The sequence below is a fragment of the Jaculus jaculus genome, chromosome 1 (genome assembly GCF_020740685.1).
Source record: "Jaculus jaculus isolate mJacJac1 chromosome 1, mJacJac1.mat.Y.cur, whole genome shotgun sequence".
NCBI classification, from domain to species: Eukaryota; Metazoa; Chordata; class Mammalia; order Rodentia; family Dipodidae; genus Jaculus; species Jaculus jaculus.
The window spans coordinates 181,676,796-181,704,258 of NC_059102.1; the positions used below are offsets into that span (position 1 = coordinate 181,676,796).

The following is a 27,463-nucleotide window of genomic DNA, read 5'->3' on the forward strand; positions in this document are numbered from 1 at the left end:
ATCATTTCACCAGAGTCCTGGGCACAAGTTCGTGAAACGGCAAGTCTGAACATGCAGAGACATTAACCACGGCCAGTCCTCTGTTGCAGCAGGGACTGGGTCCAGGACATCCCAGACACCAACGTCTGCAGATATTTATGTATCTTTTACAAAACTGTCTAGTAGCCAGGCGTGGTGGCGTACGCCTTTAATCCCAGCACTTGGGAGGCAGAGGTAGGAGGATTGTGGAGAGTTTGAGGCCACCCTGAGACTACATAGTTAAATCCAGGTCAGCCTGGACCAGAGTGAGACCCTACCTCGAAAAACAAAACAAAACCGTCTAGTACTTAATGTCACACAATCCCCCCTGGACTTTAAGTTGCCCCTAGATGACTTAGGATATCTGTGAAAATGCTATGCTTAGGGGAGTAGTGATGAGACAGCACACGTGTCCAGCACAGATGCAGGGTCTTGAAGACAGTACTAACCTGTCCCAGGTAGAATCCCCAGATTCAGAACCTGTGCGGCAAAGGAACAAATGAGCCTTGTCAACTCCACCCTCTCCCTATCCAGGCCCATCGTGAGAAGTCATGGGCAGTTAATACACAGCCTTACCAGACCCCTGCAGAGCTGGGAAGAGGCCAAGCCCCCAATGTTATGGCCAGAGAGAAACTTTCTTGCCTCTGGTTCTGTGGGGCAGCCTAGGGACAGGACAGGAGGGACACCACATGCAAGCCACAGACCCCACTCCCACTGTCCAGGCCCCGGTCAGTTGTTCCTCTGAAATGTCCTGTGCTCCAGGGCTGGGGGCTCAGTGGGTAAGCACTTGCTGCACAGGGCCGAGGACCTGGGTTTGACCTCCATCACCCAGGTGAAGAAGCTGGGTGTGGCCACATGTGCCCACTGTTGAGGAGGGAAGGCATAGGAGGGTTGCTGGGCCAAACTGGTCAGCCACTCTGACTGACAAATGAGAGCTCCAGGTTCAGTGAGAGCCTCTACCTCAAGGCAATAAGGCAGAAGATCAAAAGAGGATGCCCAGTGTTCTCTGGCCTCCACATGCATGTGCATGGGGCATACTCATCTGCATATATACACCATATAATGCACTCACATGCACATGTACCCCCACCCTCAAGAAAAAGACCCCTGCTCCTGTACTCCAGGCCACACATCATCCCATAGCTCCGAAAGCCCAGGACAACATCACAGTTCTGAGCCCACCCAGTGCTGTCTGCCCACTGATCTGGGCCTCAAGCATGGGGCCCGGCCTCCACAGGACAGCTGCACTCTGCCTGCCTGGGCAGCTGCATGCCGGAGGACTAGGGGCCCAGGAAGGACTGGTTTGCAGTCATGCTCTAGGTCCTTGCAGAAGGAGCTGAAGTGGAACAGAAGGAGCTGAAGTGGAACCAGGATAGATGGCACAGCCCTGCCTGTGTGTGCACACACATGCACACTTGTGCAAGAGCAGTCTTACAACTATTGAGCTAAAGTCATGAAGGGAAACTTAAAATTCTTCCTTTTGTTGTTTCCAAACTCCCTATAATTCTATGTACTTTTTTTTAAAATTATTTATTTATTTATTTATTTGAGAGTGACAGACACAGAGAGAAAGACAGATAGAGGGAGAGAGAATGGGCGCACCAGGGCTTCCAGCCTCTGCAAAGGAACTCCAGACACGTGCGCCCCCTTGTGCATCTGGCTAACGTGGGACCTGGGGAACCAAGCCTCGAACCGGGGTCCTTAGGCTTCACAGGCAAGCGCTTAACTGATAAGCCATCTCTCCAGCCCTAATTCTATGTACTTTATAATGTAAAACTTCTCCTCTACAGAACATTCATTCCTAATCCAGAAACATAAAGAAAGCACTGTCAATTCCAGAAGCCAAACACAATCATTCAAAGGTGTTTTCCTCTCCTCTCAAAAATATTCATGATTGCTGGGCATGATGGCACATGCCATTAATCCCTGCACTCGGAGGCAGAGGTAGGAGGACTGCTATGAGTTCAAGGCCACCCTGAGACCATAGTGAATTCCAGGTCAGCCTGGGCTACAATGAGACCCTACCTTGAAAAAAAAACAAAAATAAATAAATATTCATGATTATGGGCAGGAAGGATGGCTTAGCAGTTCAGGTGCTTGCCTGTAAAACCTAGGGATTCATGTTCGACTCTCCAGGTCCCATGTAAGCCAGATGCACAAGGTATCACAAGCCTGCAAGGTCACACATGCACATAAGATGGTGCACATGTCTGCAGTTCAACTGCAGTGACTAGAGGCCCTGACACAATTCTCTCTCTCATAAAAAATACCAAAAAGTCATGATTTTATGAATCCATACAACATAAAAAGTAGCTGGGTATGGTGGTCCATGCCTTTAATCCTGGTACTTGGGAGGCAGAGGTAGAAGGACTGACATGAGTTTGAGGTCATTTTAAGACTACATAGTGGATTCCAGGTCAGCCTGGGCTAGATCAAGACCCTACTTAAAAAAAAAAAAAAAAAAAACAGCCGGGTGTAGTGGTACACGCCTTTAATCCCAGCACTCGGGAGGCAGAGGTAGGAGGATTGCCGTGAGTTCAAGGCCACTCTGAGAATACAGAGTGAATTCCAGTTGAGCCTAGGCTACAGTGAGACCCTACCTCGAAAAACCAATACATAGACAGATGTAAAAGTTATAACAAGAATTTTTATGATGTGATTTTTTTCAACAATTTAGGATGAATCAATATGGAAAAGCCCAGCCCCAACAGAACTCTGGTGCTACAAAAGGCCATCCTGGCTGTCTGCACCCCACCTCTCACCCACATACCATAATCCTGGCAGCTCCAAGGTACTAGTCAGTCAGTTCCAGGACAGAGGAGAACCCTGGAGCCCCAGGAAAACACTTCATATGTGCTCTGGAACCCACATCCAGGCAGACCCATGATGGGGAGACCTAGTGGGCCTGTTGGGGTGTCCTGACACACACCTGGCCCGACACCTCCTTGTTCAGCCTCTGGGAGCTCAGAGTGGGGTGCTGGTGGGCCATTAAAGATGGAGCTGTGATAAACAACAGTGAGACACAGAGGGGCTCCCTCATGGGACTCTGCTGAGGAGGGGGGACCGGATCACTCCACTCCTAGCTCCAGAAGAGGTTCTCAGACAGGGAAAGCTAGCAGAGAAACCTAGGGCTTTCTAGGGTCTAGTGGTTAAATGTGTGTCTCCACAGACTCAGGCTCAAACCTCAATTCTTCAGTGGGTGCAGCTCTGCCCAGGTGCATCCCTGGGGGTGGAGCCTGGAGTCCAGCCCTAGGGTGTGTAGGGAGCAGTGGGAGCTCTGGCTGTAGTGCTTGCTGGTGTTTGCTGGCTGCTTGGACCTACTGAAGTGAGACAGCCAGCTTCTTCCACTATTGATGGTGTTCCCCTGAATCTGTAAGCCTGAAATAAACCCTTTTCTCCCATAAGTTGCTCCTGGTTGGATATTCGTCAGGCAACAGGAGCTGACTGGAGTGCATAGACCCTCCTGCCCTCACATGAGCCTCTTGGGCACAGTGTGTCCTGGGCTGGACTGCTGGGGAGGGGGTGGCATACTCACAAAGAAGAGCAAGTTGAAGAGGAAGAGGAAGTACTTGGTGACTTTGATGCAGGCTGCCCCCATCCTGCAGGTCCTGGAGCTCCCTGAGGAGAGAAGAGAAGGCAGGCAGGTGAGGGAGAGTGGTCCAAGCAGAGAGAGGGAAGGCAGGCCAGGAACACTGCTGTGATGGCCGGCCCAAACCAACTCAGCTTGCCCCCGACAGAATGCCTGACACTGTTTCACATGGGGTGGTGTGCTGTGAGAGGCTGCGTGACTGAACCAAAGTCACACAGCTAGGAAATGTGGTCTCCTGCTCTAGTTACTCTGCAAGAAACCCTCACCGCCACAGCCGCAGACTCAGACCTCATCTGGGGAGAGTGGAGGAAGTCATGAGGCCAGGAGGTGATCCAGCAACCGACAGAGACCAGAGTAAGGCCTGAGAATTCTGTTCCCAGGCATCACATGGCCCCTGCCATGATACGGGGATGAAAACGTATTGTGAAACATCCAGAACACATAAATCCAACAGAAAATGTCATCTTACCCAGAGACAGGCACTGCTGTCTTTTAAACAGCTCTACTTCCTATGTGTGTCTGCACAGAACTGGGCTCAGCCTGCATACGCTGGCAGCTTTCTTCGCTCCACAGTGTAAGAGATTCATCCAAAACACAATCTCACCTGTTGTATATGAGTTTGTCCCACTGATCCGTACTTAACCCTATTGGGGGGCATGGACACCCTAGAATAATTTGTGTGTAGGTAGCATTTTACAGGCAACTTATGGGGATTCACGGGCCCCATGAAACCCACTCAGGAACCCCCTTGATGTCACACTGAAACCCTAGATATAGACAGATCAGAGGCATGTGAGTAGTAGTCTAAGATGGGATACCCAGGTTATTTCCAATGTTGGGTCACCTGAATGATTCAAGCTCTGCTTCCAAAATGATACAAACCAGGCTGGAGAGATGGCTTAGGGGCAAAGGTAATTGCCTACAAAGCCAAAGTACCCAGGTTTGGCTCCCCAGGGCCCATGTAAGCCAGATGCACAAGGTGGCACATGCATCTGGAGTTCGTTTTCACTGGCTAGAGGCCCTGATGTGCTCATTCTGTCTCTCTGCCTTTTTTTTTTTTTAAATCTCTGTCCCTCAAATAAATAATATAATATAATGACACAAAACAGCTTGGCTGCTCTGTTCCTAAGTCCCTCCCCACAGCAAAGGTCTCTGAAGCTGGGGGACTTGGGAGGAGTAGAAAGCTGGTCTCTCTCCTTTCCAGAGCCCGAAAGGCCTCTGTGGGGTGCAGGGGACAGGTTCTGGCCACCTGGGTGAGGACGGCTCCATGGGCAGAGCCCAGCTGAGGGTGTGGGACACCACAGGCCCTGCTGCATCCCCACTGCCCTGTGGAGGGGAGGCATGATCCCAGGGCTCAAGGAGAGGCCAGGGCTACCCTCAGAGCAGTCTGCCTCTGAGTCTCCTTATCTCACACAGGTGCTCCCCGCTCTCTGGGGATATTCGTACTTGGCAGTCTATGCTTTCCTTCCTGAGTGGGAAGAAGATATGCTTCTACTCCGCCTCGCTCCACAGATTGGTGGTTACTGACTCCTAAGAGGGCCCTTTCAGCACTGTGACAGCTGAGCTGGAGGAAGTTTTCTTTAGATGCCCTTTTTAAAGGGCAGCTTTGAGCACGGGATGAAGCAGAGTAGCCAAAGAAAGGCGGGGGCCTGGGTGGCAGCAAGTGCCTCAGCACAGGAGGCAGGAAGCTGCAAAGGAAAGTGCTTCCTGAGGGGCAGAAAGAAATGGCTCTTGCAGTCCACTAGGATGTCAGTCCCGGGTGAGAGAACCACAGAGCGGCAGGATCTTAGCACCTGTCCTGACCCAAGCTCCTTCCACATGAACATTTCTGGCTTCAGCAGCTTCTGGTTCAAGAAGACAAACGCGCTCCTCCCATTAGAGAGTTGGGTCTGAAATTCCAGAGCCCAGGCCTGGGTCAAGGAAGGCCTTTCTGGAAATCACAAAGAAAGCTATGGTCTCTACTCCCCAAGGCCTCAGGGATGGTATGCCACCGCATAGCACTTCTGAGATCTAAGACAAAGCTGCTCCAAGAAAGGCCCAAGCAAAGTGAGGAGCCCTTCCCTCTCACCAAGGATCTGCTCAGGCCAGCTGGCATCTCCTTCCTGACAGATCGTGAGCCCAGGAGGGTCAGAGAAGTCCTCACTTCGCATGAAGAACCTCACTTCATTGTGTTCAAGCGCATGGATAGATAGATGGGTGGATAGACACATGGACAGATCGACAGATGGGATAATGAATAGAAAACAGAATAATGGATAGACGGGGTGGGCAGATGGAAGATAGGACAGAGGAAGGGAAAAAGGAGGGAGGAAAAGAGAGGGGGAGGGAGGGAGGAAGAGATTGATCTTGCCCCCAGAAATAACAAGATCATGGGGCTGCACACCTGTAATCCCAGCATTTTGGAGGCCAAGGCAGGAAGATCTCAAATTCTAGGCCAGACTGAGCTATATAGTGATACCTTGCCTTAAAAAAGGCAAAGAGTCTAGGGAGATGGCTTAGCAGTTAAAGGCATTTGCTTGTAAATCTTGCCAGGCTCAATTCCCCAGCACTCACCCACAGATGTCAAGTTACACATGCCTACAACAGGTGGGGAGCCAGGAGAATTCTTAGCTCACTAGCCAGCTAATCTGACATCCTCTGCAGGTTTGCAGTCTGGTAAGTGGTTTGCAGTGGGAGACTGTTTCAAAGAAGGTGGAGTAGGGACACACTGAAGTTTTCCTCTGACCTCCATCTGCATGTTGTGGTACATGTGCCCATGATAAATTTTAAATATAGGTAAATAAAAGGTATCATTGCTAGGGTGGGAGATAGGTTGAGTCCAAAGGTTCCAAACTCCCCAGGGTTGGATGTGAATCTCCTTTAGGTCAGAAAAGCTGGGGGAAGCTATAGATGATCTCTCCAGGAAGCTTCAGGCAGGTGTGCTTCTGCCTAGTTTCATGGCCTTGCTGGCCTTGAAAAGCCCACCTGGGCCAAGGGTTTGTCTTCCCCATGGCTTGAATGCCCCAAGCAGCGGCCCATCTTGGCTGCAAGCTGAATTGCCCTAGAGCGCTAAAGGCTGCCTAGCCTGCCCTCCATCACCAGAGATCCTGATATGCTACTGGGATGTAGCTGTGATCAGGGCTTCTAAAGCTCTCCGGGAACTTTATTTAATATGTTGAAACTTATTGCATGACATGGCACAGGCCTTCTGTTCCCAGACAGCATAGGCCTGAACTTCTGGGTGCCACGGTGCCTAGCTGGAAGCAGGTGGCCAGTAGGCAGGGGGACAAGAAGGTCCCTCACCTCTGTTCCACCTGCCCTTCTTGAAGCTCTTTCCCCTCAGACCCACTGCCCCCGAGCAATGCTGCTGTGCTTGACCTTGAAGATCACTGCTGGTTTTCAGAGAGGCCGGAGAAAGCAAGAGAAAACACCGAGGCGAACAGCTGGCTCTGCTGGGCATAGAGCCGCCCATCCCGAGGGAGTCTCTCTGCCAGCTGCCGTGGTCCCGTTCACGGGGCTTTGGCATGGAGTGGCAAAAGGAAGACCAGGCTTAGTCGAGTCCGCAAGTCCAAGGGCTGGCCCTCCATTCCCACGCAGGCTCCGTCTTGAACCTGCCATAGTACCTTAGAAGACACTGGGGGCTGCTTCCTCATGGTGAACGGGGACGCTGACTTTACCTACCTCACAGGCGTGCCAGTGAGCTATAAGACAGCGCACAGTAGGGCTCTATCAGCGTGTCAATCTCCCCATCTGAACATTGGTCAAATCTTGTTAGCTGTAGGACCTGGGACAATCCCCTCACCGTTTTAGCCTTCCCACTATGAAATAAGTTAAACATTGGGTTCCAACTAGTGCCTGTGAGTTAGTGCTTGTGAGGTGTTGGACACTTAAGTGTCAGATGAACAGGATGGGTCGTGACAATGGGTCTGGAAGCTGTCCGCAGCCTGCCAGAGCCCGTCGTATGCACCCAGCCTACGGGCCTCTGCCCCCAAGGGGAAGGGGCAGCAAGAGACTGGGCCACCTGAGGGAGAAGGTCTCTGTGGTCCTCACGGCAGGATCTCTGCCCTCAGATGGGGTGGGGCTACAGGAACCCCTACAGGCCAGGAAGTCTGGTAGCTGGTCCCTCCTCCCCACAACGGGTGTCTGGCCACTGGGCAGAAAGCCAAGGGAGAAAGCCAGCTTGGCTTGGGCTCTGGAGGCTGCTGGCCTGGCCCGGCCCATCAGGCTGATAGCTGACACCATGTCTGGACTTTGTCCTGATTGTTCATGGAGGTGGCTGGTCATGGTGGCACTGTTTGCTTATGCCTGTGATAAGGCTGGCATTTTGACCTCCTACTGTCTTATTTTCAATCTCTAGTTGTACTTGTTGTTGTTTTTGTTGTTAAAAGTAGAAAAAAATGTTGTTGCTCTGGCAACGGGAGAAGCATGCAGCCATAAAGCCATAAAATGAGCTGGGAGCCAGGTTCCTGGATGACCTCCTGGAGTTCACAGCTCAACTTCTTACGTGCAGTGTGATTTGGGGCAAAAGAATTCCTAAACTTTTCTAAGCCTCATGCACCCTTCCGTAGGCTCTGAGGTGCACAGCGGTGATCGTGGACCCTGTCCCAGGCTATCACTGGGGTCTCAGGCGAGGCACTGGGGCACTAGCGACTGCTCAGTACAAATGGGTGATCCCTTTACCACCACTCCACATGTCCACCCACAGGACAGCGGAGCCGAAAGGGCCTCTCTGTCATCCAGGGATGTGGAACCTCAAGTCACATCACATGACCCCACAAGCTCCAGCCTCCCACTGTCCTAAGCCCAAACACCTTGGAGTTGGTACTGACTCCTGGCATTTGGGAGAAGGAAGCCAGAGGAAGACTGAGGCTGGGGAGTGACAGGCTTTTGTCTATAGCCTCACTTATAATTTCTCATTTAATCTCCATAACAAACCTCCAGACAAAGTTATTATCCCCGTCTAACAGACCCGAAGAAACTGAGGCACAATGACTTACTTAAGGCCACCTCAAACCAGAGGTCCCTCTTCCTCACCTGCTGCTGGATGAACCCACTCCTCTGCATCTCTGCCTACTGCCTGACCTCTCCGATTCTGACCCAGGTCCTGACACCTGGCTTTCTTGGTTCCTGTCAGAAAGGGATAAACTAGACCAGTCCTGGCCAGGATGTCCCTTCACTTTGGCTGCTGAGGCCAAAAAGTGCCGCCCTTCTCAGGGTTTGCCTGGAAACCCAAGCAGTGTGATTCAGGGACCTTGGGATGAAGAAAGGGACACCCGACAGGAAGGACCTCAGTGGGGAAGCGCGCACACCTGGAGGCCTCTTGCCTTCCCACCGGGCCCCACAGCCCATGATGCCAGCTGAGGCTGGGGCCATAGTGTCTGACCTCTGGCTCTCCACAGCTCCCTTTCTTGACTGTTTTCAGCCATGGCAGACAGCTTGGACTCCACACACTCCCTCATTATATCAAAACTCACAGAACGCAAAAGGCCTCTGACATCTTTATTTGGAGTCCTGATGACTCAAATGAAGACACCGAGGCCCAGAACTGGCAATGAACTGCACTTCAGGCTTGGGCTAAAGTGACCAGTCCAGAGTTCCCCTGAAGGTTAAGGAAATGGCCCTCTCAACCTAACCGTACCTCATTTAGGAACATCGGGCATGAAGCTGTAAGTCAGAGGGACTGAGGGACTGTCAGAAGCCTCAGATCCTAGAGCCCTCAGGACAGTATCCAGAGTCCAGGGAGGCTCTCCAGAGGCAGTGCCGCTGCTGGAGGAGACTAATAAAGCAGCTTATAGCGTGGGCTTTGAACTGAAAGACTTTAAATTCCAGTCTCATTTCTCAGAGCGGGGTGGGGTGAATTCTCACAGGTAGCCTGCCTACTCTGGGCCAGAGTCCTTGTCTGTAGAGTAAGTTGTTGAGATTTTTCCAGCAGGAAGGCAGGCAGACTCAGCTTGCTGGATGTGAGCATGACAGAGGATAAGAAACTTCTGAAAAGAGATTGTCTTCCCTCTTCACATGGCAGGGGACAGGCACAGGTCCCTTGAGATGTGGGACAGTTCCTGAAGCCTGGACCAGGAAAGTCAGTCACCAAGGCTCTGGCATGAAGTCATGCAGGAGGCAGATGGAGGGCACCTGCTGCCCCAATCTACCTCATTCAACCCCCAAATCAAGCAAGACCACTGGGTCTCAGGATGGAGCAGCATTTGCCCTGGTCATACAAGGGACAGTGGCCCTGCTCTAGTGGGCCTAGGGAACTCTGACTCCAGGGTCCTGTCCACTGTGTGACGAGAAGGCACTGTCCAAGAAGCCAGGGGGAAAGGGGCTACTGGCCTCAAGTCCCTAGAATCTAAGCAGTCAGGTGTGGCACCCAGCACCCAGAGAGTCAAGGACACAACACTTCTCAGCCCTTGCCCTCCCCAGCCAGCTGGACAGAGGTGACACATAGGGCCTGCTGGAAACCCGGCTTAAGGCTCGGGGTTTTTGGGGGCTGGGGTTGAGAAAGGTTCTTAAACTCCACACTCTGAGCTCATGTCTGTTGTACCAAAGAATTGGAATAAAACAAGACTGAGAAGGATAATTATTAAGTTATTACATTTACTTAGGGAAGTATGGAAGCAAGGGAAGGGAAATGGACACCCCACACAGTCTGAGAGTCCATGTGGGAAGTGAGCTTGGGTGGGGAAGAAACATGAAAAGGACTTAGAGAGGAAAGTGCAGAGTTTCTGCCGTGTGGAGAGCAGGAGGGGGAGAGGGCCCATGTGGGAGCCTGCATGTCAGGGTCTCCCCTCATCTCCACCAAGCTGGGTTGAGATGAGGGGAGCCTTAGGAACCCGGAAGTTCAGGAGATGAAAAGCCACCATAGAGTGCTTACCAACTTGGTAAGGACCTGCGTATCATATTGAGGCCGGCTTTCCCCTCAGACTCAGGTGAGTCTCAGAGAGCAGATTGGTCTGACTCAGGAGCAGGGGACAAGAGAGCTGACCGGATGGCTGCTGGATCAGCCACTGAGCTCAGGTTCTGCTGAAGCTGGCAGGCACAGTGTTCCCTCTTTGGGCCCGCCCTCCCCCCTGGACTGGCTACCTAAGTCCCCCTCCACAGGTGACCTGGGAGAGGACAGCCTCTCTTGCCAAGAAGGGTTCTGGGGGTTGAGGCGTGGAGAAGACACCCTCCCAGGAGGACTTCCACTTCTGCTGTGAACCACTGGAGTGCACTGAGACCGTCCTGTGGGCTGACACGGAACTTGGCAAAAGACATGGGGCTTGCGGAGCCCTTCCCTAACCTCTAGGAGCACCTCACCAGAGGCACAGGTCCGTGAGCCACACAGTCACACAGCAGCGTGGCCCGTCCTACCTCGTCTCAAACCTAAGCAATATGGCTGGAGCTCAGGAAGGGGTAGCACTTATCCTGGTCACACAGTGGACAGTGGCCCAGCTTAGGTGAACCCTTAGGACCCTCTGAGGGCCAAGTGGGATCCTGGGAGACTCCAGTACTCTGGCACTCACTGACAAAAGCCAATGGTTCTTCATTACCAGAGCCTGCGTCCTCGGGGGCTCCCCTCATCCTTACAGTGACCTAAGAGCCCCAGCACTGCAGCTCGACAAGTGGAGACCCAGAGGGGGAAGAAAGCTGCCTCAGGTCACAGCCGGCAGAGCAGAATCCCAAGGTCTGACCCCCACCCCTGCTTAACCGCCTGCCTCGGCTGCCTGCAGAGGCAGTTATGCACGAAAAGGAGCTGAGATAACCCTGCCAAGGCCATGAAACCAGCCCTGACCAGCTGAAGACACTCTGGGGCTATGACGGGCACAGAGACTCACACCCATGGCAGGGCCTGGCCAGATGGAACAGGTGGGCTGGCAAAGGCTCTGAGCCAGGGCCAGGGTTCCTAAAGCAGAGACTGGGTATGGGTTCCAAGCAGGCAATTACAGAGAGGGAGGGGTCTTAATCAGGGGTCCCACATGGCAGCAGGTGTCTTCCAGCTATACTGTAACCTCCCCATGCATTGAGCCCAGGAGGGAAGTGAGGTGGCAGCCACAATGCCGCTTCCTCCAGGCAGGCCTTCCAGAACTCTCCTGCACAAACTCACAAGGAGTGCCACATACTGCTCTTGCCATCTGTACAAGTGTTTAGGTGCATCAGATAGATGGGCATCAAACCCTGCTCTGCCTGCCTCTTCTCAGCTATCATTTACTTCTTAAAGCCGTGATTGCCACCCCTGTCAAAGAGACCCAGATTTCCTGCCTCCCCAGGCCAAAGGCTTGAGAGCAGTTTGGGCTTCACGGGTGTTTGGTGGGAACACAGACCGTAGTAAGACACAGCACCCCACCCGCGATCATAGGGTGAACATGAAGAGCTAGGGCACTGTGGAGGTGCAGCTCAAAGGAGGTGTTGCTGGTTCACACCTAGCTCAAGGAGTCAGCCCAGGCAGGGAGAACAGAGGAGGAGTGCCCCTTGCCTGTCTCTGCCCCTCTGCCTGCAGGTTGGCTAAGCCTTCCGTCTTCCTTGTTTCTGGGTCCATTTCTAATCATGCACAGAGCCGTGGACACCCAGCGTCACCTGCACACAGCCCACACTCCAGCCTTGCCAGACAGCCCTTAGCAGGTCGGACACCTGGCTCCAGGGAGGGGTGGCCTAAAAAAAATTCACCCCCACAGTCAGCAGCAGCTGCTGGACCCTCCAAGCCTGCATGAGGGGTGTGTCTCCTACCCAGTGGGGCCTGCGTCCCTGGTGGGCAGTGTCCACTGACCTAGCACAAATATTGAACCGCTGAGTCTTTCACAGAGAAGACAAGCGCTGCCAGATAAGGGTCCCTTCACTAGGCCTCCTGGGCACTGTGGGACTATCAAGGAGTTGTGGCCAGGTAGCCTCCAGTCTTGAAGGTGAGCTTAACCAGGGTGGCTGTGAACTTGGCTGCAGGGACACCAGCAGAGACGCACAGAGGGTCTCATCAGTTACTGATGGGGACAGAGGTGAGGAGGAGGCAAGGATGGTGAGCATGGAGAGAGGGAAGAGTGGAGATTCTGGGAAAGAAAAGGGAAGATGAGTGGGAGAGAGGGAAGATAGGCAATAGGCTCAGGTAGTAAGAGCCTCTTCTGTACCCAGGACTACAACTCTCTGTGGTCCCTATAGGAAAGACTGGGGGTGTTGGGATGCAGAGGAAACTACCCCAAAGCAAGCCATGCTGGCCTAGGCAGGGTCTCTCTGGGAACCAGTCCCAGCACTAGACTACCCAGAGGCTTCCCTGAGTGGGCCCCTATCGCGTCTTGTAGTCAGTGTCCTCTTGTAGTAATCCTGTGTCTTCTTATGGCCCCCGAGTGCATGGCTCTTTCCCTCCACGTTCTCCCTCCCTCTTCCTCGCTGGCTCTCCCAGGCCTCCCCAGAGAGAGTCCAGGGGCAGGGAGGATGTCCTGAAGGGCCCTGGTCCCACCACAGTCATTTTCATCAGAAGGGATGCTGGGATGGGGAGGGTCGTGGAGCCCAGCCACTCACCACACCTGAAGGAAAAAGCAGCAGAGAGAAGGAACTCTTCGGTGTGGAGCAGTAGGAGTTACAGAGTCTTGCTATGTAGCCCAGACTGCCTGGAACTTGCAGCAACTATCCTGCCTCAGTTTCCTAGGTACTGTGATTCTGAATGTGCACCAAGTCCAGCTGGGTGAAGGAACTCAGTCTCAGACATCAGTGACTAAATCATAGTTGTGCCAGATCCCACACAGTCTGTGGAACCCCCCCCCCCCACAGGACTCAGCCTTCAGTACTCCAGTTAGAAGGAAGACCACAAACCAACTGAGCCAGCTCTCCCCTTCCATCACTCATCACCCAAACCTCATCTTACCTATGTGTGCAATGGGACAGAATCTATATCAATGCCAAAAGCGGGTGGGAATCCAGGACCCTCCACCCTAATGCTGAACGCCCAGCATTCTGCCTCCCTCTCCTCCTCTCAAGGCCACCCATTTCCCTTCTCTCTCCTGATGGGAGGCAGTCCTGGCCAGAGACTGGGTTGGGACTAGGGTGGTAAGGTGCCAGCTGCAGGCCTTGGGGGGCTCCTTCCCTATCTGGGGCAGCCTGCTGTAGGAGGTAAGAAGTCTGGGCAGCCAAAGGCTCCAGCACAATGAAGGGAAGTGTGCTGATGACTATCAGTGTGAGAAGGCCTCACGGTCTCCAGGAATCGGTCCTGTTTTCACCAAGTCTCAGACAGGGCTGCACACCTGGTAGGCTTGGGGTCCTCTCCAAGGGAAGAAGGAACTCTGAAGGGCAAGGGGCCATGTCTTTATGAAGGAACGAGGATGTGTGCAGGTCAGTGAGGGGGTTGGCTCAGGCAGGGAGCCTTTGAGGCTAAGGCCGCTCCCATGTCTAACCCTGCTCATCTATCTATATAGTGGGAGGTCTCCTGCTGGCTGATTACTCATGACTCTGAGAACAGATGGGATGAGAACCACTTCCCACCCTGACTGCTCAGATCTGAAAACTGAGGCCCAGGGTGGTTAGAGGTAATTTTAGAAGGCTCACAGCTTAGACATGACAGCAAATGCGTACTAACCCCATACTATTGCTGACCGAGCTGGCCCTAGTATCAGCCGAGAATACCCGAGCTAGACTAGACAGAGTCCTGCCCCACTGCAGAGAGGGGAGCCCTGGCATTGCCAGAGAGGCATTTCCAAGACAGTCTGTACCTTCTCCTGCACACCTGCAAGCCACTCATGAAGAAAACACCCTTCTCATTCTAAGGAGAGACACCTTTGCCCACAGTGAGAGTCACAGGTCTGAACTGGACCATCCTGGTCTGGGGTGCACAGACCCAGACCTCTGAGCCCTAGGCTCCCAAAAGGGTCTGGCCCCATATCCGCTCCACCTCTGTGCTCAGGCCTGGCTGAGAGGTCATTAGCAGGGCTAGGCAGTTCATCCACCACACAGAGCCTGACACAGTCCACTTGCTTGGCCATGGGACCATGGCTTCCCCCAGGGAAGGCAGGGGATAAGCCTGGCCTGGAAGAGCAAACTGAGCTGGAGAAAAAAGATGGTAGGAGATGATAACATTCAGGCAGAGCTGCAAGCCCCAGGCCTTGATGTGGGAAAATCTGGAAAGTTCTGTGTAGTAGTTTGGAGAACAGACAGATCCCAGGAAAAGCCAAGGGAAGAGATGGGAGGCAACCTAGGGATCCTATCCCCACCCCCACCTAGGTCTTCAGTCAGTGCTTGGGGACAGCCTGGACCACTGTGTCTCTCCCTGCCCCACATGTTCCTGGTCCAGTGTGAAAATTCCAACACAACCTTGCTAGAGTCTCCCAGGCCCCAGCAGCTCAGTGAAGAATCCCGGGCCCTTGGAGCTGAGGAGATAAGGGCCCTTCTTCTTCAGGAGGACCACGGGGAATGGGTGGGTACAGGACCCCGAGGTGCTGCTGCGCTGTGAGACCCAGGCAGCTTGCTCACTGTCCTGTCAGAGTCTGTGAGAAGGGACTGAGTAAAGCCATCCTTGCTGCCTGATTCTCAGGGAGTTGGAGAGCCAGAGGGAGTAAGTGTGCCAGGAACCGTCTGCAGCCAACAGCTCGAAAGCATAAGGTATCATTAAGCGAAAGGGGGAGAGGGTGTCCCAGGTGGGGAGTGGCTAGGCAGGTCTTGGGAGTATAGAATTGAAAGCACAGCCCCAGCCCTTCTAGCTGGCACATTTGGGCAAGCCCTCTCTACTCCCAGACCCTCACTTTCCCCCTCTGAGAAGTGGGTGGTAATAAATGGTTGCCTGCAAGACTGCCTTGCAGGCTTGGCACACATTTCATGTTCACAAACGAGGCCCTCTCCCTCTGCTCTATCACCAAGGCATGGCCCAGGCTTGGTGAGAGTTTCTGGCTTCCCAGCAAACCTGCCCTGAACCATAACTTGGCATATGAGCTGGCTGGAGAATACAAGACATAGACCCAGATCGGGTCACAGAGTTGCCACTGGGGGAAGAAAGACCCTGGCCCACAGATAACAGAAGTTCAAGGTCATCCTTGGTTGCATGGTGAGTTGATGCCAGCCAGGACTACATGAAAGGCTGTCTCAAAAAATAAATAAATAAATAAATAAATAAGGGTTCCAGAACTGGAGAGATGGCTTAGTGGTTGTTTGCCTACAAAGCCAAAGGGCCCAGGTTCAATTCCACAGGACTCATGTAAGCCAGGTGCACAAAGCTGTGCATGTGTCTGGAGTTTGTTTGCAGTGGCTGAAGGCCCTGGCATGCCCATTTTCTCTCTGTCTAGCTGCCTCTTTCTCTCAAATAAATAAAAATTTAAAAATTTTAAAAATGAAAAATCAAAAAGGTCCCAATGCACACAGTGGCCATATGGGAGAAGGGAGGGGAGGAGAGAGTAGAGGGTTCAGGTCTCACCAGGTGAGCCTTTGTTAAACAGCACAGAAGCCTGCCCCACTCTACTATCGGGAGATTCTCAAAGTGTGGCACGGCAGCACCTCCTGCGGCATTCCCAGGCTACATCCCAACAGAGCCACAGACCTCCTCAAAGCAGCCCAAGCATGTCAGAGTTTGAAAACCATGGCACCAGCTAGGGCCCACCTCTCACTCCAGACAGACTTCCTGCCAGGGCCTCGGCTTCCCCCTTCCAGGTTTCCAGAAAGCTACTGAGAAGGAAAGTCACTGCAGCGACAGACCATTAAATAGTAAAGAGATCCCATGATTAGTTAATGACACCACAGGCTCACAAGGAGAGGAAGAGGGTCGAAAGTCAACTGGAGAGAGGGAGGGGATACCATGGAGTGTAGATCTGTGAAGGGGACAGTGGGGGAGGGGAGGGAGTTATCATGGTTTATTGTCTATAACTACAGAAGCTGTCAATAAAAAGGAAAATAAAGTCAGATGGTAATTGAGGAGAAACACTCCCCTTTCCCACTCCTCCTGCCTGTGTGTACACACACACACACACACACACACACACACACACCCTCTGTGACACGGAGTTTAAAGACCACTTGGCTGACAAGTCTTCAAGGAATTCACTTTGTGGAGCCCAGGAGGGCTGAGTACAAACAGAGGCAGGGGTAAGGTGGCTGCTATAGCAATGTGGATACTGATGAAAAATTCAAATGCCCTCACGTGCCACAGCAGGCGGGTGCTGAACCAGGTCATGGGACAGTCCTGCGGCTTCATGCTAGAGAGCTGGGAGCCAGGCTGGGTAAGCAATCACATGGAAAATTCCTTCCCATGCAATGGTAAGCCAGGCAGCTCAAAGGAAGTGGTTCACATTGTACGGTACAATCCCAGTTAGGGGTGTGTGCACTTTTTTCTTGGTTTGTTTTTAAAAGCCAAAACACCAAATTCTTCACAGTGGTTAGCTGACTGATTATGTCCTTTGAACATCTGTTCCTTGCCCTGTAATTTCCCCACAAAATTTCTCTTCAACAATTAGAAATTTCTGGCTTTTTCAGGGAGGGGATCAGGTTGAAATTAACTTTATTTTTTTATCATTTGAAGTCAGAACCACTGGCCTGGGCCCCTACACCGAAATGCGGTTCCACCAGTGAGTGTCCGCATTCTGTCTGGTCCCATAAACATGATCTGGTGAGTAAGTGAAAGCTGAGGGGTAGCTGTGTTCAGATTCCATGACATATTTTCTATCCTTATTCTTAGCCAAGAGGCCAAGAAGTGGCATACACCATATTTTCAAAGAGTCAGAGTTGTAACAGTACTTATTATCAACTGGAGCAATCTAGAATCACTCTGGCATGTCTGTGAGATAGTTTCCAGACTGGGTCAGCTGAGGTAGGAAGACCAACCATGAATGCAGGTGGCATCGCCCCATGGGCGGGGGTCCTGCACGGAATGAGGAGGAGGAAGTGAGCTGAGCACCGGCATACATCTCTCTGCTTCCTGACTCTAGACACCACGTGACTAGCCGCCCCCTGCTCCTGCCTCCCTGACTTCCTCGCCACCATGGACTGTATCTTCACAAACTAAGCCAAAACAAAACCTTCTGTGTTTGTTTCTTGTCAAGAATTTGGTCACAGCAACCAGAAAAGTAAGGGACACAGGCAGTGAGCTGCCCATGTGCTGCAGTGAGTAAGCAGAGGTTGCGCGTTGTCCGTGGGACCACAGGCAGCAGGTAGGCCGAGTCGCTCCACTGCAGAGCAGTGCACAGCACCAGGATCCTGAGACTCTAGACACAAGCCTGCTTTGCCCTCCACACCAATGCACCCAGGTTGAGGCTGGGTCCATCCAGTCTCAGTGGGGATCAAGATCACAGAGAGATCCCTGGCGTTCCAAGCAGCCCCGGCATGCTCCCCCACACCAGAGCAGGGATGGAAGCCTCTGCAGTGTGAACTCCCTGGTATTTCTCCCAAAGTAGCAGCAGGGCGTGCTCTTGTCTGCTGTCCTCGTCACACTTGCTGACGTCTCTAGCCTTTTTAATTTTATTTAATTTTTATTTATCTGAGAGAAAGAGAGAGAATGGGCATCCCAGGGCCTCTGGCCACTGCAAACAAACTCCAGACACATGCACCACTATGTACATCTGCCTTACGCGGGTCCGTAGGCTTCACAGGAAGCACCTTAATCGCTAAGCCATCTCTCCAGCCCTTCTCTGGCCTTTTTGAGGACGCACTATTTCTGCCTCTAGACTTGATCTCATCTACTCCTCCTGGAAGTCAAGGCTGAGAAGTGTCATGGGCAAGCAGGTGTGGTCACACATATCTGTGAACCCAGTACTTGGGAAGTGGAAACAGGAGGAGGATCAGGGGTTTGAGGTCAGCCTCGGTTACTACATAGCAAGTTCAAGGTCTGAGACCAGTCTGAGGTAAATGAAACCTTGTGTCCAAAATAACTAGAAAGCTGAGGGTCTGGGCAGTGCCAATCCTCTTAGTGTATACATAGTAGTAGAACCACAGCACAGTTCCACATGGGCAAAAAACGAAGCCTGCTGTGCCATCTTGCCAGGCGAGGAAGGGGCAGAGAAAGTGGATCCTGATGGCTTCCAGACAGTTCCAAAGTAGAAGACACATCCTCCTTGCCCCAGGTACTGTGCGTGTGTGTGCGTGTGTGCGCGCACGCAGAGAAGCCAAGGGTGAGGGAGGTAGACTGCCTATGTGACAGAGTGTGGCCCAAGAGTTAGACACCCACTCACTTGCTGCACAACTTCAAAGAAATCAACCCTCCCCCACAGAGTGTCTTTGTCCCCTATAAATAATGACACATCATAGGTCCCTCTGCACCGGAACCCTAATAGCTCATAGCCTCAGACAGCTAGTGGGAGGCGTTTTTTCTAACTACAGTGGCATAATTACTAGCTGATGTTTTGTCAGCAACAAGTGAACATTTATTGCGTGCTTACTGCGCATGAGGCGCCATTTGAAGTGCCTCCTGTGGGGGAGGCATGTATTCCTCTCTCTATTTGCTCCCTTGTGGAGGGGCCTCTACCAGGTAAACACTTCTAGCCTTGCTACTCCCCTTTCTTCATGCCCGGCACCAGACCCAAGGGTGCCTATCTGATTGGCTCCTCTGGGAGACACACTGTGCGTGCTTGGAGAAGAGCCAGGGCATCTGCAGGGAGCTGCTCTCCTGGTGTTGCTCATGCTACCCGGTCCTGCAGGTTGGCAAGTTCCCGTTCAGCACTACCTTTGTCCAGACGGGTGACCCTACTGGTTCCAGGGCAGAGTCTGCAAGACCCCTGGACCATGGACTGGTTTCAAGCCGTGGCCCATGGTAGGCGTTCTCAATCATGACAGCTTCCACATCTGCTGGAGAACGCATTGTGTCCTGCAAACATAACAACCATTACTTTATCACGAGAGCAGCAGTGACGACTGGCAAGAGGGACCCAATATTGGGCCTGCTAGTGGTTCCTTACAGGAGAGCGTGGAGAGGATCACAGCACCCTCACCAGAGGTCTCAGACACTCCCTCTTGTACCTCCCAGCCAGCTGTAGGTGATTCTGCCCCAGCTGCGTGAGCTCCTGAGGTCTCCCTGGAGGTGCTACAGTATAAAGACAGTGGAAGGTTAACTGAAAGGGGGAATCCATTCATGTTGGGGTCAGACTTTCAAGGCTGTGGATGCTTTGTGTTCCTCAGGCTCCTGTGAGTAATCCTCCCCCTACTCCATAAGCAAACTCAATCAGCTCAGTGGTTCACAGAGCTGGACTTGATGGGAAGTGTTACTTTGGTCGGCTGTTGGTGGCCTGTGTGAGTCAAGGGGATGCTTGTCGTCTCCCCAGGGGAAGTTCATGCAACAGCTGTTAAGCTTGCATAACCCTCAGGGTGCCAACCCATTTCTCAGGTGAAGACACTGAGGCTCAGGTAAGAGATGGTGCAGTCCATGTCAGCCGCTAGTGACAAGCTTTCTGAACAGCATCCAACACTTGGGTGGGTCACACTTGTGGTGCTGGGTGCTGCTCTCACCGTATCTTACCCTTGTCTCCCAGGCTGGAGGCCATGGCCCAGGCACTCCCTGGGAGTCGCCTGAGCTTTGACAAACTGATATGCACTTCAAACCAACACTCCACCCCTCCTTACCAAACAGGATCTCATGAACTTTTCTCTAAACATGTATGTTTTTCTGTCTAAACATTTTTGTCTAAATCTGTATGTTTTTATAGCTTTATTGTACGAGCATGTTCCTTTTTGTGTGTGTGATGCACTGTGTGGGTGCATGTCAAAGCCAGAGGTGGATATCAGGTGTCTTACTAAGTCACTCTGTTTTTGAGACAGGGTTTCTCACTGAACCTAGCCTCACCAATTCAGCTACACTAGCAAGCCCTCTTGCCCTCCAGTTCCCAATTTCCAAGAATTTTAGGTATAAATTACCACTCCTGGCATTTGATGGGTACTAGGGATACACCATGCCTGGTATGACATGGGTGCTGGGATATACCATGCCTGACATGATGTGGGTGCTGGGATACACCATGCTTGGTACTTGACATGGTGCTGGGATACACCATGCTTGGTACTTGACATGGTGCTGGGATCTGCACTCAGATTCTGATGTTTGCACGCCAAGTACTGTACCCACTGAAGAATCCTCCCCACCCCTTTCTTTTTCTTAAGCATAAAAACAATATGGGGAGCTGGCTTAGCAGTTAAGCCCTTGACTGCGAAGCCTAAGGACCCCGGTTCGAGGCTCGATTTCCCAGTACCCATGTTAGCCAGATGCACAAGGGGGCGCACGCATCTGGAGTTCATTTGAATTGGCCAGAGACCCTGAGCGCCCATTCTTTCTCTCTGTCTGTTGCTCTCAAATAAATAAATAAAAGACAAACAAACAAACAAAACACAATATGGGATTCTGGCAGAAGGTTCCGAAAGTAAGTTAAAGAGACAATAAAGGTCTTGAATACACATGGCTGGATATGGCAATCTGCATATTTGCAGGCGTGCACTTCCACTAGGGTAAAGAGCTGTGGGGGAGCTGCTCTGCCAGCCTGCATCCTGAAAGAGCTGAGACATGCCATCTCCCATCTTCCTTTGAGCTGACTCAGTGCAGGGGAAAGGCCAGCACCCAGAAGTCCTTTCCCTTGGCAAAAACCTGTGCTGGCCACAGGTCTCACATGTGCCTCACTGACAGAAGCCACAAGCAGCAGCTGCAGCATAAGTCACCTCTACAGCTATGCCCATGGTCCAGGAGCAGGGAAGTGATGTGCTTGCAGGCAGACCTAAGCGCTCGGTCCCCTGACTCAAAGCAGTTGCCAGGCTCTTGTCTTCCAAACACTTAAATCCTGCTTCCTGTTAAGAATGATGACCCAGCAGGTGTGTAGAGAGCACCTGTATGTGCTGTGTACTACCACAGCATTTTACACACAGTAGGTCCTATATCATTGTCAAACAACGCTAACCCGTCCATAGGACACACATCTTTGGATGCTCGAGTCCCGTATATAAATAGTATAATGTTGGCATATACGACCTACATACATGTTCCACATACTTTAAACCATTCCTGGGTTACTTCTAGTTCCTGGTGCTATGAAACAGTTACGACCCTGTGGTGTTTAGGCGATACTTCTCCAGATATAGTGGGTCTGCAGGGTTGAGTCTACAGATGTGAGACCACAGATAATGAGCACCAACCATGGGACAGTCCCGTCACAGCTGCTAACCCTGGTACAGAAGGTGTAGACACTTGCGCAAAGTCTCACGAAACTGCCGAGTAGCAGCAGTGGCAGGCATCCTTGGGCAGTTTGATGCCAGCCTCTCTCTGACTTCACCTAAAGTTCCTGCGCACACATCACCCCCTTAGGCTTGGGCCCACTGGGAGCCAAGGAAGCTTCCTGAGAACCTGCTTCCTGAATGCAGGAAATAGGCCAGAGGTCACCTCCCTGGCTAAGGGCCTTACAGAATTCGATGGCAGAGGAGCCAGGACCTGAACCCAAACCCGGAGGGCTGGCTTCCAGCACTCTGCCCACCTGCCTCATGGGTTCTCAGAGCCCAGGCCCGGTGCTCATCTGCGTCATGCAGGACCCCAGCGGGTGGGGTTGCAAGGTGACAAGCAGGTGCAGAAGCTGCGGTGCAGGCACGGAAGTCAGGGAGGAGCTGCTCAGGTGACAGACGGGCAGGAGAGGTCAGCAGAGGAGGCCCTCCTGCCCCCGGCCTGAGCCCCACACGCAGGAGCACTGTCTGCACACAGCTGCTGCTGAGAAGGAAGGTGCCTTGTCTGACTGAGTCAGGGTTCACTGAGGACCCAGAGGCCCCTCTCTGGGCCAGGGCTGGCAGGAGTCCACTGTTCCCCTCTCTGTAGAGTAAAGGCCAGGCTTCAGGGAAGCAGAAGCTCTGACAGCAACATGGAGGCCAGGCAGGCCACTTGCCTCCCTGGATTCAGATTCTAGGATCCGCTTCTTGGAGCCATGTCTCAAAGGAGCTGTGGAGGATCAGGCACTGTGCTGGGTTCTGTTGGGATCCCCAGGACTACCCCTTACTCATTCCACCACCATCTCCAGAGTGTCCACTGAGGGTCAGGGATACAGAAACTGACAGGACAGTTCCTGTCCAGGAGGCCTCTTGAAGCTCTCTGTACGGCACAAGGCAGCAAACCACAGCAAGGGTACTTGTGTAGACAAGCAGAGAAAAGGGAAGGACCAGAAGGGGGCAATGAGAATGTTCAGACCCAACTGCCCACGTGAAGCTGAGTCACATGGGAAAACTCAGCCCCAGGAAGACCCACAGAGTATCCCATAGCTAAAAATGACTAGGAACTCTGAGGAATGTCCCCGAGGACCTACAGCAGCCAAGCACAGACCCTACCACAGCTGTCCTTCACTGAGCATCTGTTCTGTGCCAGGCAGGAAAGTGCTGGGCGTCTCACATGCAGGTGTGTGCTGTGTTCTCGTACCAGTCCGTGAAGTCATTACCATCATTATCCCCAACTAACAGATTTCAAAACTGAGGCCCAGAAAGGATCACAGAGCTTGCAACCGACAGAGCCAAGACTAGAACCTGAGTATAAAGTGGTCCTGCCATGCTATGAACATCTCTCTGAGTCATGCTGGGCAGCAGGGAAGCCACATGCTTCCAGAGGACCAAGGAACAAAGAGAAGGAGCCAAGACAAGTACTCGGACTAAAGGTATTGTTCGGCTCACTATGTGGAAGCTGCAGTGTGTACTCGTGTGTCCTCACATGGGTGTAGGAGGCATGCATTCACACACTTGCCCTAGTTTATAACTGCTGCCTCCCACGTTTCAGAACCTCTGGAAAACCAAAGAAAGAATGGGTCAGTAGCAGTGTGTGGAAAGAAAAGCCCAGAGAGGGGAGGGACTTTGTCTAAGCTCAGGGCAAGACCAGAACCCAGGCTTTTTGTATTTTTCAGCTGCCTCTCCGCTGAGAGGAAAGCCACCACCAGGCAGGGGGAATCCCAGTGGCAAGGACAAGCCAACTGGAGATACCCGAGCTGGGCAGCATCAAAGACCGAGGGAGGAGGGACGCACACAGAACAAGTCCTCCACCACTGGCCCTGTTGACCTCTGGGCTTCCCCTCCAGGCTCCCCAGGCCAAAGTGGAGAGCGGGGCAGTTCCTGCTGAGATGAAGCCACCTCCCTTCCCCGCCCTGTCCTGTCAGTCCCAAGGACTAGGCCAGCAGCCCTGGCTCTTCCCTCCCTTCCTGCTAGCTGCTGCCTCTTGCAGAGCCAAGTCATGGCCTTTTGATGCTCCTGATTAAATCACAGCTGCCCCTGAACTTCCTGCAAGGTGGAAAAAGTGGGCATAATGGCTTGGAGCAGAGGCAAAGTTCAAGTTCAAACCAGGGGTGTCCACAGACTCCAGATACTCCAGACCAATACAACATTCAGGACTTGGTCTGCCAGGGGAGCGGGAATGTCCCAGGGGCCAGGGTTTTGGTTCCCAGGGTAAAGGGGGATGGCTGCCCAATGAGTGCTTCTTCCCCTAAAGAAAGGGGCTGTCACCTTATGACAGACACTTCAGAGGAACCCAAGGGAACCCAAATCCACCCCTTGTGCAAAACTTGTGCTAGGACAAGCATGACTGACCCTCACCCCTGACCTCCTGGGCTGGGTGGGGAAGCCCACTAGTAATTTTTCTCCATCCACCGAAACCCACAGCCACCTGGTTCAGGCTTTCCAACTCAGCCCAGATTTTTCCCTTTCATGGATGAATACAGAGGCTTCTTGGGGGCTCTTACTCTATCACCTGGTAACATTTATTCTCACTGTGACACCCACGCACACAGCCTAGCCACCTTCCTGAGACCTGTTAAGCCTCGATATGCCCCAGAGATAGGGCACAGAAGGACCCCTTCCCACCACACTGGCTGTCTCTCTCAGGGGCCTTTTCTATCCTGACTGGAATCTCTTCCTTCACTCCCCAGAGTCCCCACGACCCATTAGGTCCTCCACCTAAGCATATTTGACACACATTGCCCATATGTCACTCTGTCACGCCTGCTCTAGAGCCTTAGTTGGCTTCCACTTTCTGTAACTCAAGCCCAAGCTTCCCACCTTAGTACTCGAGCCCTCCCTAAGCCAGTCTCACCTCCTTGTCTGCTCAGCATGCTCTACAGTACCCAGCTTCAACCAGACTCAACCTGACAGTTTCCGGGCTTGAGTGACCTTGCTTTTGAGCCTTTTCCTTTGCCCAACACACTGTCTTGGCTCTGGATACACAAGCTTTCCAGTCTCAGAGGCCCAGAAGACCCCTCTGATCCTATCTTTACATATTCTAGACGGCGGTCCTTGGCATCACTGCCTGAGCCCCATCCCACACTAAGCAAGCGCAGTGAGAGCCTGTGGCATACACAGCCTGTGGCTCTCTCCCTGCCATGCCAAACCATCACCTAATGCTGTTGACATGCGCAGAGCAGGCAGTGTGTAGCACCATGTGGACCCAAGCCCAACCAGGCCTGGCGAGTGGCACGCCCTGTCCAAGCCTGACTAGTTTCTCCAATATTGTATAAACTCCAAAAGCTTCCCTGAGAGAGAAAGACACACACACACACACTCAGGGTGGGGGGAGGGAAGGAGAGAGGGAGGGACTCTCTCCTACATGGCCCAGCTTCCAGCCATGTTTTCCTGGTACTTTCCAGCTGGCCCACAGCTTGTGTCCCAAATGCGGGGATCTGTGGTGCAGTACCTCTGTGCCCAGTGTGCCCACACTGCCCTCACATACCACTCCAGTAGTGGAACAGCCAGGGCAGAACAGAATCTTGAAATCTCATCCTACCCAGCCAGAGAGGGGGCACAGCACTGGCAGCTCCTTGGGACAAGACCAGTGCCCAGGCAGGTCTGCCTGGATCCCTCCCACCGTGGTGCTCATGAAGCAGGCTTTGCTTTATTCGATACCCACTAACCCCAAGCAGTATTAGAAACTCAGTCACTCCTTAGTCCAGCTCATACACTTGTAGACTTCCAAATGAACCTAGTGATGATGGCTGGTGGCAGTTTCTGGCTCTCACAAAGTCAGGAGAGACTGTAGCTAGCTTCCAGTCCTCTAAGCAAAACAAAACAACGCCACCCCCACACACACACCTCCAAAATAAACTGGCTCCTTCTCCAAAAGGAAGGCAGCCCATCACCTGCCCATCCACGTCACAGCAGCTGTTCCATGCAGTGCGGCCTCTGGGTGCTGGCATCTTGCTAGGTATTGCATACACACCACTCAATTTAGTTGTCGCTACTATTGTTATGTTATGTCATCCGCTGCATTTTACAGATGAGAAAGGTAAATTTTGAAGGGGTGTGGGCCAAGTCAGCTTGATCCCAAAGCCCAAGCTCTTGCCTGACAGAGCTAGGACTCACCGGGGGTCCCCACGTCTACTGTGAACATAACCCTTCTGCCACATGCCTAACGCTAGCACCGTCACAGGAGCCCTAGGGATATGGACTTGACGCCGGGTCTCCGTTTGATGGGAGTTTTCCCTTCTCCTCCCCATTCACCCCATTAAGAGAACTGCTCCTTCTCCGGTTCGGTTCCTCGGGAGCCTCTTCCATCAGCTCACCTGGAAAAGCCTGGCCGAGTTTCCACTGCAAGCTCCGTGGCGCTCAGACAACTTGGAAAGGAGGAGGGAAAGAATGGAAACCGGCTTGCTCTGGGCTTGCATCCCGCGGCTCTGGAGGCTCGAGCGCCATCCAAGGAACCAGTGTGACTTTAAAACAAGTGGCTTCGCTGCATTTTTGTAATTAGAGAAGCAGCTGAGTCCGAGCCACGCCATCCGAATGCAGGTGGCCTCGCCCGTAAGCAGTGTCAATCTGCCAGCCCTCACCTTCCGGGGTTGCGGTGAGAAGGGCACCGGGAGCTCGGAGTTCACCTGGCTCCACTTCCTCCCCGCCCTCCTGGAACCCGACAGGTCCAGGGCTGGGGGGTGGGGGCGGGCAGGGGCTGGCCCGGGATCACAAGGCTCGGCTCGTGCGCGGAACAAGGGAAGGAGGGGGCTCGGGACGCGGAGACTAAAGCTCTTTTCGGCCGCATCAACTGTCCTGCCCAGGTACCTGCCGCGGGAAAGCTTGCGGTCCCCGCCGGCCTCCCCGACCACGGCCCCGCTCACCTGCTCCGCTTTTTCCTCCGCGCAGCGACGAAGCCCGGCCTCGGCTGTTTGCGCCCGTCAGCGTCCGTCTGCCCGCGCCGCACCGCGCCGCGCCGCCGGCCCCGGTCACTCCGCTCACCCTCCCTCTCCCTACTGCCCGAGGCCGGCGGGGGAGGCAACGGCCCTGGCCCGGTCCCGCCCCCTGACACCACGCCCCGACAGGCCCCTGCGACCCCCAGGAGCCCCGCCCCCTCTCAGCAGATCGTCCCCGCCCACTACTGACTCGTGCTCCAATTGGCTAGCCCGTCCTGCTGGAGGCCACGCCCCAGCCTCTATCCCCGCCCCTCAGGGATAGGCCACGCCCCATAAGCCTGCCGAGGAGGCCACGCCCCCTCTTCCCTCTGGCCAGCCATACTCCTGGGTCCCCTGTCCGCCCGCCCGCCAGCTTTCAAGACCATCTTGGGTCCTGGGTCCAGCTCCGCCCGGACCTCTGCGCGCTATAGCCCTGCCTTCCTCCTGCCCGGTCCCAGGCCGCTGGCAGTCCTCCTAGGACTCCACCGTCTCGCGGTCTGACACTTTCTCCTCCCGGCCTACCCCGCCTCTTCAAGGACCCACCTCTCCTGGCGGGTTCTGTGCTCCGCCCTGATCCTGTTCCCCGGGGCAACCCTAGCTCCGGGCTGCAGGCCTGGGCCCACCCCCCACGCTGGCATTCCTGAGCGGGTGTATCCGGGTGCAACCCGGGAACTGCGTGGGAGCTTTCGTGTTCCAAGTAGGGTCCTCTATCAGGACACGGCTCAGGCTTTTCTGAAAATACTAACAGCTACCATTGGTTGAACTGTTTCCCGGAGCCAGGCTGTAAGCTTAGCTGTGCAAGTACTGAGCCATTAGTTCCCACCACTCTTAAGGGCACTGATGTTGCCCCTACCCATCTCACAGA

The 27,463-nt window shown here is 53.3% G+C and overlaps 1 protein-coding gene across 2 annotated transcripts in view; it reads right to left on the reverse strand.

Moving 5' to 3' along the window:
* Cd82 (CD82 molecule) overlaps positions 1-26,653 on the reverse strand; it is a 41,121-nt gene extending 14,468 nt beyond the window's left edge. Inside the window, exons 1-2 of one of the 2 annotated variants that reach the window (XM_004657178.2) lie at positions 26,548-26,653; positions 3,554-3,636 (exon numbers count right to left, since the gene is read on the reverse strand). In XM_004657178.2, coding sequence (XP_004657235.2) covers positions 3,554-3,616 — 63 coding nt within the window. In that variant the 5' untranslated portion in view covers positions 3,617-3,636; positions 26,548-26,653. Of the gene's footprint in view, positions 1-3,553; positions 3,637-26,001; positions 26,150-26,547 lie in introns of those variants that run through there. The other variant, XM_045158371.1, reaches the window with a different exon arrangement.
* Between the last annotated feature and the right edge of the window lie 810 nt (positions 26,654-27,463).